The sequence below is a fragment of the Empidonax traillii genome, unplaced genomic scaffold, assembly GCF_003031625.1.
Source record: "Empidonax traillii isolate 1590-97213 ecotype Southwest subspecies unplaced genomic scaffold, ASM303162v1 scaffold571:size529327, whole genome shotgun sequence".
Taxonomy (NCBI): domain Eukaryota; kingdom Metazoa; phylum Chordata; class Aves; order Passeriformes; family Tyrannidae; genus Empidonax; species Empidonax traillii.
In genome coordinates, this window is record NW_020955764.1 from 208,871 (window position 1) to 220,747 (window position 11,877).

At 41.2% G+C, this 11,877-nt stretch overlaps 1 protein-coding gene across 1 annotated transcript in view; it reads right to left on the bottom strand.

Moving 5' to 3' along the window:
- The window catches only part of ETFA (electron transfer flavoprotein subunit alpha), a 28,359-nt gene extending 16,482 nt beyond the window's left edge, over nt 1–11,877 (bottom strand). The window contains exons 1-7 of the mRNA XM_027897973.1: nt 11,798–11,877; nt 6,322–6,471; nt 4,471–4,552; nt 4,288–4,370; nt 2,703–2,802; nt 1,304–1,414; nt 103–204 (exon numbers count right to left, since the gene is read on the bottom strand). Of these exons, the coding sequence (XP_027753774.1) occupies nt 103–204; nt 1,304–1,414; nt 2,703–2,802; nt 4,288–4,370; nt 4,471–4,552; nt 6,322–6,471; nt 11,798–11,836 (667 nt within the window). The 5' untranslated portion in view covers nt 11,837–11,877. The remainder of the gene's footprint in view (nt 1–102; nt 205–1,303; nt 1,415–2,702; nt 2,803–4,287; nt 4,371–4,470; nt 4,553–6,321; nt 6,472–11,797) is intronic.

Below are 11,877 nucleotides of genomic sequence, written 5' to 3' on the forward strand. Positions count from 1 at the left end.
TTTCTTTTTTAATGTATCACATTCCAGTGTTCTGCTACTGATATTGTTTAAGGAAGAGGTACTTAAATGCATCACAAGAGAGTTTTCAGATTATCTACTCACCACCCGACACCACCGTTTTTGCACTGGTGAGCTCCGGCCGATCGCTTTTCGTCAACTTCTGCTCAATCCACTCGGAGAGACCAACGGGGGGTGGAGGGGTCACTGCATCCATCAGATCAACACAAACACCCACAAGAAAAAAATTACAAAGCATGTATTTTCTACCTTTTAAATCTGAGTTTCAACTTAAAGCAAAGTTTATTCCACAACCGACTCCACCTCAAGCTTTTAACTACTACCAGTAGTGGCTCTGTGGCTCTGGGTAACAAGCCTCGTTCACTACACAAAACAAAGTTCTGCTGTATAAATGCCACAGATTGAGAGGAATCAGACAAGATCTGTGCTTCTTACTCAGGCAAAGAAGTCACTTAGGTGATGCACTGACAATACAGGTGATACAATATACTAATCTGAAGTAACATTTCTTTTCTAACACCCCCAGACAGTAGGAAATACAGGAAGGTTCAGAGGCAGGCACTACATCACAAGAAAAAAGGCCCACAGTGAAAAACAGCAGAAGTGATCAAATAGGTTGCCCAGAGTGGCTGTGAAGTGTCCACCTGTGGAGACACTCAAAGCCTGATTAGACACAGTCCTGGGCAATTTCTCCGTGGGGCTGGACTGGATGATCTCCAGAGATCCCTTCCAGCCTCAGCTACTTTGTCATTCTGTGACTGGATCTCTCTACCATGAAAGCTACACCGGCTTCATTCAGTAGTAATTTAAACTGATATAGTTAACACTGATCAACAACTGGGTGTTCTCCAGTCAATTTAAACCGCTACTAATTTAGCTTGGTGATGTAATGACCCATCTCAATTGCAATATGATTCAACCAAAGCTGTGGAGAGCCAGTCACTTTTATTTTTGCTCAGTCTTGTTTTGAAAACCGATCTGGTTATTCAAACAGCTGTAACTTGTCCTTACTTGAAGTTTCAAGATTACAGTGGAGGAAGTTTAAGCAGCGAGTGCAACAAGCACAGATTTCAGCACAATCTCTTTTCTGGTCAAAGGAAAGGGAGTAGCTGAGCAGATAATCCATACCAGACATCACTAAACAGTGCAAGTACCTGTACTAAAAGTATAAAGCTAACATTACAACAATCAGTTTGTTTTGACAGATGCTTCTACAAAACATCACCATGCAGTGAGCAAAACTCACTACTTCATGAAACAACAAAATCCCAGAACAAATACTCACACTTTTCTACACTGGCACTGCCACCGCTCGCTGGAGCAGCCTCAAACGAAGTTCCCCGTACAGTGAACACTTTAGTTGCTTCATCACACTGCACAGTGCAAAGAATATTTCCTAACAAAAAAAGTCACAGTGAAAATTTAAAGACAATTATCAGATGTACTGTATTTAAAAAAAAAAAAAAAAAACAAAAAACAAAAAACCCCACCAAAACCCAAAAAACCCCAAACAAACAAACACACACACAAAAACCCTACCCACAACTTAATATCAAAACCATATTTGTTGTTTTAATAGAACAGACAATATTCACAAAGGTACTTCCCAAAATTGCAGTTTTAGGTGACTAAAACTTGGCACTTAATAAATACAGATTACAAATACTGTAATTTACTTTTCAGCTCCACGTTTCAGGAGGATCATGACAAATCCTCTGTTTTTAAAGGATAGAAAAGCATTCAAATCATCTCTTATGGATGAGCTTTTAAATTTCAGAAAGGACAAAAAAAAAACAACTTTGAAAGTGCCATTCTTAAACATAAAGGATGTCTATAATTCAAAGTAGATCTTTTATCCTATTGCATGAACTCATCAGAACTGAAGACAATGAGGCCTCTTCCAAGTATCTGTGGGATTGTGTTTCTCCCTATAATATAATACAATACTTCACACTGCAGGCTGCAGGGAACACTACGAGAAAAAAATGCTGCAACATTTTTCTGAACAAACTATTCATAAACAAAGTCATCTTGAAACTGTGAGTTACTGGAAAGCAACTTAAAAGTGCAACCCAAACCCACAATCTGGTAATGCAGCTCAAATGCAATACCATGCTGGTACATGGGGTACAGTCTTGTACTATAAAATTAAAAAACACAAGCTAAATGAGCTCATATCTAAAATAAAACACAGTGTCAGCAGAGCATTAGAGAAACAAGACTGAAAAAGGAATTACAAATTAAGCCAATTAAATATTATAAATAATTCGTTCAATGTCTTCATAATTGGAAAAAATAACCCTGTGGTATCTTAAATCAGAACTAATGCTGGTCCTATTAAACACAGCTGGATAATTAACTTCACGTCCTACACTTTGCAAAATCTGATCAGAAGGGCATTAACAAAGAAATCTGTACAAAGGATAGGACCAGATTCTGTTCCTGAAGGTGACAGACCTGGGTTTGACATGCTAGTCCCAAAGCTGCTGGGCTGACCTGCTTCCTCACACAGGGAGCATCATGTCCACCCCCAGGCTTCATCTTTTATGAACCTCAGCAATTCAGATTGTGGAGGGAAAAATTCCTATCATTTTCCAAAGTTCTAGCGGCAAGATCACGTAGGAAAGTTAGAAGTACTGGGTCCTTTACTGTATGAACAACACCCACCTTTTGTGCTTACCCACCTGCATAGATAGTTCTCACAAAAGTGTCTGGGGACTTAATTTCAATAATGTCAGAAACAGGGGCCACGCCAAGTTTACCAGCCACTCTGGGAATGAGGTTCTAGAAGTTAGAGACGAAAAATTAGCAGAGCAAATGCTAGCTAAAATACACATGGTCAGTAAAAGAACTACTGCTGACCCAGCTTTAACTTCATATAAGGCTGTCTTTAAGTAAAAAGACACACAGAACTAAGATTTTCATAGGGATTCTCATGTAGCTTTAGCAGCCAAATAAAATCCCATTACTGTAACAACATTAGACATTTTATGAGTCTTACTGTAAGTAAACCCTTAATTCAATATCTTAAATTAGGAGGCTTATTTGCTTCGAATAGTTTAAAACTGAATATAGATGCCATTTACTCAGAAAATTGACAACTATGGATTGCTGAGCTCTTAGCACTTCAAGGAAGGAAAAAAAAAAAAAGGTATTTTTGGAAGGTAGTTGCCAGAGATAGCAAGAAAAAAACTCTGCACTCTTCCCTCAAAAGCCAAAAATTTATTTGTAATATTAAAATACGTATTCTCTTGCTTCAAAATTTACCTGAAATTACTTAGCACCTTTACGAGTGGGAAAAAGGAAAAAAAAGAGCAGCAAAAATGATGAACAAATCAATGATAACAAGATGATTGCTTGCTCTTTGTCTGCCTCCTAATCTGCTACAACACAGACGGCCCAGTTCTGAAACCTTCACTCACACGAAGCACTCCAAAATGGCACTGCAAGCTTTAAAGTAAAAGCTGTTAACTTTGACTATGACACTGCAGCTCAAATATTAAAAAAAAAATAAAATTAAAACCCCTAAGACTTAAGGCACATAAAAGATTTTCTCTGAGCAAAAATAGAAGTATCCAGACTGATATTGATTGGAAGTGAAAGTAGTCAGCTGGGAGGCCGATGTCATTATTCATCCCTCGTCGGCAGGATTTCTCAAGTACCCTTTCTCTCTAATAATTTACTGCACCACGATGTTGCCCAGGCTGGTAGCACTGAGCCTCTCCATCTACTTAAAAACATATTCCTTAAGAAAATAAGGTTTGAAAAATCGTATTTTCATTAAAAAACATCTTGGCTGAGACTTAGAGCTGTGTTATTCATATATGTTTACAGGCATTTCAATGTACATGACTCACATCACCAGATGCAACTCTCCCTCCAAAAAAAAAAAAACTTGCTTCCAATAGGTCTGCACACTTTCATTTCAATATGCAAATAATACATTTTTCATCCTGATTTGCTGTGCTTTTCTTTGCAATTTTCATGCTCTCAGATCATAAGCTGTTTTGCCTCGTGTACACGGCCCTATCTTGTTACCACGGAACGTTTCTTCTACGCTGTTCTTTCGTCCACATCAGCCCATAACAAAAATCAAACATCAGTCAGTGTTTCTAACCAATGACCTCTCAAGTGAACTGCTGTAACATCGGTTGCAGACTCAAAAGTGTCCATGGCTGACTTCCCCCAGGCCTTTGATTCGCACTCTTACGTACAGCAGCGTCTGTCTCCTTTCCACGAGAACTTTTGGCTGCACTTTGATCGACTTACCTTCCCAAAGGCAGATGCTCCGGCACAAATGTGGGTGTACTTAAATTTTTTATGAGTTTCCACAATCAAGGGAGTCAGCTCCTCTGAGAACAAAAATGTATTGCTCAGAATTTACAACTATCTTCTTTTCAAGCACAAATACAAACACAGCTTCTTTTGTTAACAGGTAAGAACGATTCTCACCTGCCAGAAATCCCTTGTACGCATCGTGCTGAGCCACGAGAACTTTTGCAACACCCTGCACTTTGCTGACTTCTTGTGCTACCTATGATCACAAGGGAATTATTATTATTTGTGTTATAACAGGCACCACAAACAAGTAATAGGAGAGTCCCCGCTGCAAAGAGCTCACAGCCCACAGATTAGTTAAAAACAAAATCAAAACTACACGAATTTCAAAATCACAGCGAACCTGATGCAATAAAATGCAGCTCTTCTAACTCACAGCACAGTGCCTTGTGGGATAATGCAAATGGACTTGTGAATAAGAAAACTACAAAGCGAATCAAACATAGCAAAGCTTGTCTCCTGCATTCAGGATCACACACCGACCTCTTCATTCACCACGACAGCCGGTAACAGTCACGCGTGAGGATTGTTGCTCAGTGTTCCAGTGTAGGCAGCAAGAAACCAATCCTACCTCCTTTTAAAATCAGTCAGTATCTACTACACAAGCAAATACAAACGTACAGCAACGTTATGATCTTTGCCCAAATTTTAGGAGCAATCCTTTATTTGCATCCGACCTTTTGCCCACTGACAGGACGTGTATTTTCCATTTATATTTATGCATTTTTTTTTTCCTTTAAATTCGCACAAGTGGAGTTTAAATGATAAAAGGGTTATTACAGATCAGAGAGAAAAGGACTGACAGCAAGGTCTGGAGACCACATGCATCGTCCCAGAACCAGTGTAGTTTTACTGAGTTTGATGAGTATCAGTTTACCCTCAAAAATTAACAAAAGGAAATAAATAGAGAAGAACTCCCTCGTAGCTGCTGCAGAACATCCGTTTGTGTAACTGGCTCTTACAAAAAAAACCTAAAACCTTCATTTTTTTGTTAAATACTTTTCCCCCAGCATGACATACCTTCTCAAACAGACACCATATACTTAGCATTAAAAAAAACCCCAACCAAACAAAACATTCACAATCATTTTTCTACTGTGCAAGTGCATGAGAATAAGGAAAATTAAAGACAGATTTATCAGGTAATTTTTTTTTTTTTTTAATTTTCTTGATTTAGACAAATATTTGCTTTTGTCTCCACCTCGGACACCTGAGTAGCCACTGAGGTTTCTCCAGCTATTAGTGAATTAGCTGCCCTAAGTGCGCCTCCTTCATGAGATACTACCTGTTGCTTTCAAAATAACAGTTCATAAACAGTACATAAAATATTAGGCATAGTTCTCTGTACTTTCACTGCTCACACAAGAGTAAATCCTGCTGGAATAAAAGTGCCACTAACGTACTAACTACACGGTCTCTAAATTCTACACAGGAAAAATGACACTGAAAACACACAGCTAACATACCAGGAACTTCTATCATACGTGAGATACGTGACAAAGTCAAGAAGCACTAATTTCAGAATTTTAGGTTGCAGACACACTCTTTCTACACAACTAGTAGTTGATCGAGTTGCTCAGAAGCCCAATTTGTCACTGTGCTGTTTTAATTCTGCTGCTTTCCATTTGAACAAGTGCGAGCTTCCTTCCAAATCCTTAGCGCTGCAATATTTGTCTTTCAAACTTCACCGAGAAATCTTGTTTTAAAAGTTAATTGTCCTTTAGCCCTACGAAAATTTGCTCTCTCAAGCTTGCGACCTCTGTTATCGACACTGTCCCCTGTGAAATGGAATCTGTACCCGTATTTTCTCTTCAGAAGAGAGAGAAGCAGTTCAAGCGCGGGACGTTTCCTGCAGATTAACAATTCCTGGCACAGCTCCTCTGCGCTACAGGTTCCTTTTCAGGCTGACCAAGTACTGTTTCACTGTATTCTTTACTTCATTTGCATGAAAATAGCATTTCCTACCTTGTCACAGCTGGTACCAGCTACTAAACAGGAAACTTCACCTCCCAGTTGCTTTGCCGCGGCGATGGAATTGAGCGTGATGGGCGTGAGGGACTCATTGTTGTGCTCGGCTACGACCAACGTACTCTGAGACCTCCGGAGCACCGAGGCCTTGGAAGGAAGGGAGAGAGGCAGGAGTTTGATACTCAGCATTTAAGGAAAAAGAAAACTGTTCCTTGGAGCAGTTCTGCTTGATAGAAATGCATCAGCTGTACAAACCGTGAGGCGCTGCTGGCAAACTGAACAGGCTAATTAATTCTAGAGAATTTTTATTAAGGAAGGAGAATACACAATTTTTTTTAAAAAAAAAAAAAAAAGGAAAAAGGCATAAACTTGCTTGGCTTCAGCTTATCTATAATATGCTGTGTTTAAATAAAACATCCACAGGAAAATAGTGAACAAAATGAAGAACAACATTTTAACACACCACTTTCAAGTTCAGTTGATCAACTTAACCAAGTGCCTTAAAGAATGAGGATTAGACCAGTCAGACTAAGACACAAGGAAATCAAGGGTTGGAAATATTTACTGGGGGTTTTAGGGTGGCTCTCTGGTGGTGTTTTATTACAGGTTACCACAATTTAATGGTCCTTGAATAATAATTTTGAGCAATTCACCATCCACACACAAACTTTAACTTCCAAAGCAAAAACAAAAGAAAGAAAAAAAAAAAAAAAAGGATAAAAAATGAGGTAAAGAATTGCCGTGAAACCAAACCAAAATATTCTAAACTCAGATTTTCCTCTCTAATATTCAGGTGAACATGTGAAAAGCGTTATTCCTCCAAGACTAATAAATAGGGTAGGAGAAATATTTGGGATGGGAACAGGAATATTATCCTTCAAGACTCTGTTTACCCTCCATAAAGCCTAACTGAAGACTCCAGTTACAATCAATGTAATATGGAACACATGGAAAAGCAAATATACTCATTAATATGACCAAGGCACAAACACAACACTGGAGACTGCACAGCCAAACACTGCTTTTTCAAACATACACATTCCAACTCCATCTCCCCTGATGCCAAACATGCACTTATCTACAGCTTAGAATAATAATAATAATAATAATAATAAAAAAGCTCCAGAAAATCTAAGAGGCTAAAATTTGGATCTGGACTTCAACCCCACCGTGCTCAACTTCACACAGAGAGAGCAAATCCCGAGCAGTTCCCTGAAGCTCATCACAGTGCAAAAATATAAATACAAAGGTAAGTTTCTGCAGAATCTGGATGGTGATTTGCCTTTTCAATTAAAACAATGAGGGTTCTTGTAAAAGTGCTCTGCATTTCATCTTTCATGCTTAAGGTTGCTTGCTGTGATGAAATACTCTGAGCTCTTTTGAAACCAACTGCCAGTAACAAAATATTCATTGCCAATACGTATCAGACACTGTATTTTTGGTTATGTTTCACACATCATTTGCAATAAAAGTTACAAAATTTTAGTCACCATTTGAAGGATAAATCCACGCTTTTGTGGCAAAAAGCCCACTTCTCCAGTGATTTACATCATGTCACAGGGTAAAGCGGACCATGCTCCTGGAAGATCCTGAAGTTTTCAAATTTCCAAAAAGAGTCACATGCATTTTAAGCACATTTATTTCTGACTATATTATCATCTTTTCTCTAAAAAAGTACTGCACCACCAGAGGAGCTCTATCATTCTGTCAAACTAATCTAGAATAAACTGAGAAATAATTGGGTTTTAGCCAAAAAGAATAAGAGCAATGGATGTTGCTTGAGCAGACTGGGTATTAGGCATTATATTAGCACTAATTAGGTATTATTTCTAAACCAATAATCCCACATTTTATATTTGTGGGGATATCCACAACACGCACACCAGAAGGTCACTTTATGCATGACAATTCTGAACATAAAGGCAAGACCAGATTTAAAATAAACTAAAAGTCACATTATAGATCTTGGGTAAAAATCCTAGATGACAAATAAGATTCCTTTCTGAGCCTGAATTTCAGTACACTAACACACATTAAATAATTTTTTCAATTAAATAAAAAACAACAACAACAACCTGACTTTTGTTTGTTATAGTAAAGACTCTGCAGTAAAACAAGAGGGTAATTCATGCAGTCACATATGGTCCTGAAAACTAAGAACCTGCCGTGAGCCAATGAGGAGGACAGGTAGTTATTTTGATGAAGTTACTTGTCCAGTTGCAACATGTGTGAGAACAGCCCATTGTTTCACTGACACAATTTCTGCACTGGGGCAGGATGGCTACTTTGAAGCCTCAAAAAAAAAAAAAAAAAAAAAGGAAGGCGAAGAACAAACCTGACCAGCTGGCAGCAAGGGAAGAAAGCACAAGAAATAAAACACACAGGCCAAGCAAACCATTGAAAATAATGCCTTGAGAGGGAACAGAACTCAGTGCTTGCACCACAGAAAGTTCCTCCTGAAAACCAAGCTCTGGAAAATCTGGCTATGCAAAGAAATCAGCTACAGATAAACTTGGGCCACTGAGTAGCTTCTGCAGCACGACAAGAGATAATGACCTGGCAGCAACAGGTAGAACTGGGAAGTTTATTTTTCCTAGGTTTAGATACAAATCACAGTCAGGCACCTACACTTCCTCTACAGCTGAAACATCTGCACCTCCTCTCTGGTGGAAACTCCGGACAGTGATTCAGTTTATACCAAAATAAACATCTGTGAATGAAAACCATCCAGAGTTTCTAACTTCCCTCTCCATCCCCAGCATTTACTGTAGAGCAAACCTGGCCTCTGACTCCAGATGTCTGAAAGTTGCTAAGATTAACCTAGATGTGCAGTACAGGTGCATTCAGCCACTTGCAAAGTACCAAAGGATTCACTAAATCTATCAAGTCTCTCCAAAGCATCTTTTTGCTCCCCACCTGAGAAACTCGGTAAGGTTTTCCAAGCAGAACGTGAAAAATGTCGCCATAATATCTGGGTTTCCAGGCTTCAGACAAAATAACAAACAAAATAACTGCTACTGTCCCAGTAAAACATGAGCAATGTGGACACCTGCCCAGGTGATCTGTTCTTCAGACAACACCCCTGCAAACTGAACTGGGCTGGTCTGTCAGCATTTCTATGGACAGGTCACCTGGACAGCACATGCCCAGCACTTCTTAAATACGGATTTGCTGCTTACATGGTAAAAGCAATGTATGAACAGCTGGAAAAGCCCTGAGAGAAGTGCTGTCAATCTTTGCTTGCTGCTGGGTGGGACCTGCAGTGACAGTCATGGCTAAGTGCCTGCAGCCTGCTCCAAGGACACTCATAGCACAGGAATTAGGAAATCAGCTCTGTGGGTAACACGTGTGGCCAGCACAGGGACATCAGATGGGTCAGCCAAAAAGCTGTGCCAGAAAATGCAGGAGCTGCAGCAGGTGAATTCTGCAGGGCCCCATGCTCCAAATATGCAAGAACACAGAACAGGCTGCCACAAACTTCACCTGGGAACCTGAAGTTTGTCTCCCAATCTAGTTCCAGCAAGAGACAATCTTTTAGCTGCAAAACTTAAATTGAAAAAAAAAAAAAAAAAAAAGAGTTTTGGTATGTTCAGGGAGAGGAGGGAACTTCAGCAATAAAGGATGTACTTCTAGAACCTCTCTACAGGTCTGCCTACAAAAGAGATCTAAGAGACAGCTGTATAACTTCAGGAAACACTAACTACAGAAACAACACTAAAGGCACCTGAACTGAAAAGGAGCAACAACTGCAGTAAAGAACATGAGTTAAAAATAGGCAAAGAAAGAATACACTTTGCAAAAAGGATTTTGCAATCACAATAAAGACATAAAATTACAAAGGAATTGAAGCAGCAGCAGAAAGGTGTAACACAGACTAAGCTTCTTTAGATATACCCCTTGTACACCATTAGTAAAAATCAACAAGGCTATTCTGAAACACAGACAACACTGACAGTGAACTCCCTAGGTGGCTTATTCCCATCCCTGCACCAATTTTTGTGCACTTGCAGTCTCATTTCTCCTCAGTCATCTTTAAGTCATGCAAAACTCCAACCCTTCCTTCCTGTTCACACCTCACAGGTCTCTCTCCTGTTTTTCTCCAGACTCCATTCCCACTGAACTGAGTGTCAGCCGGGAAAAACTTGGCACTTTCCAATAAGTGAAACAAACTTGCAGTTTGTTTCACTTCTCTCACAGATTACATTGTTACCCACATGCTGAAGGTGCACAGGGTGTTCTACTGGCCTTATTTTATAGTTATGAGTTTAAACGTGTATGGCTGGAAACCCAGGAGGTGATCTCACATTTCCAGGACACAAAACTGAACTGTGCAGTGATCACGTGAGTAAAGTACTATTTACACAGCAGTACCATATGATCTGGGAGCTGCAGAGATCACCAAGACCTTTGCTCTACAAAGCCTGCAGCTTACCAACCAAGACATGTCCATGATTACAGCAGGTAGAACTTTCTGATTAACTGAGTCATGTCTGACCTAGTTCACCTGTGCTGCTCTTGTAAGAGATTCTTATTGCCTGAAACCATTTAATGTATCCACAACTCCTATTTTAGAGCTGTACATAACTGCAATACCTATAAAAGCCTTGCAGAGCTCAAAAAGAAACCTGCAAGATTTAAAGTTGTGTACAAGGGTTATTTCCACACAGTTTTAGAGGAGGGAGTATCTCCCACTGCGTGCTAAGAGTTCGAGCAGATATGCAGAGACATCTCATCAATCATCTACTCCAGTTAACCTTGAGTTCACCTAGACCTTGGTAACACAGCCACAATGACACACCAGGCAGCAAACGGCCTCCAAGAGCCCAGCACTGCTCCCAGCTGAGCCATAGGACGGTCAAACTGGAAAAGCAACAAGTGTTTCGCATTAGCTTCGTCCACAGGTTGGGAGAGTTAAAGCAATCACGTTTTTGCACAGCTGTGACTGAGAAACGCTGTATCAATCCCTCAATAGCCCAGAAGGCCTCTCCTTGAGCCACAAATATCTTTCTAGTGTTGTTTAGGGTGTACAGTAACAACCTTCAGGGGTCTTCTCCAGCGGTGAGGAAAGCGCCCTGTGGCTCTGCTCGCCCCGCTGGCGGGGGATGCGAGCGAGCACTCTTGGGGGTTCATGACTGCCCCGATGCACCGGGACCACAGCCCGCAACTCCCGACCGCCGGAAAGGGCTCCCGAAACACCCGGCGACTGCTCGGAAACTTTATTGTTAACAGTGGGAGTGGGACAGAGTCCAGCGGAGGAGCCCGGCCACGGCGGCGCCGGCCACTCGACCCCCGGACACCCCTCACCCTCCGCTGCCGGGCGGGCGGAGCTCGGCCCCGCCCCGCGTCACCTTTGCCCCACTGGGCAGGCCCCGCACGGCCAGGGCGGCGGGAGGGCCCCGGCGGGAAGGCCCGGCCCGTGTGCCCCGGGGCGCGGCGCGGGGGTCCCGCACGGCCCCGCTCTCCCCTCACTCACCGCCCGCCGCAGCCGCTGCGCCGCCGCCGCCCGCAACATGGTTCGGCTGGGCCCTCAGAGCCGCTCTCGCGAGAGCAGCG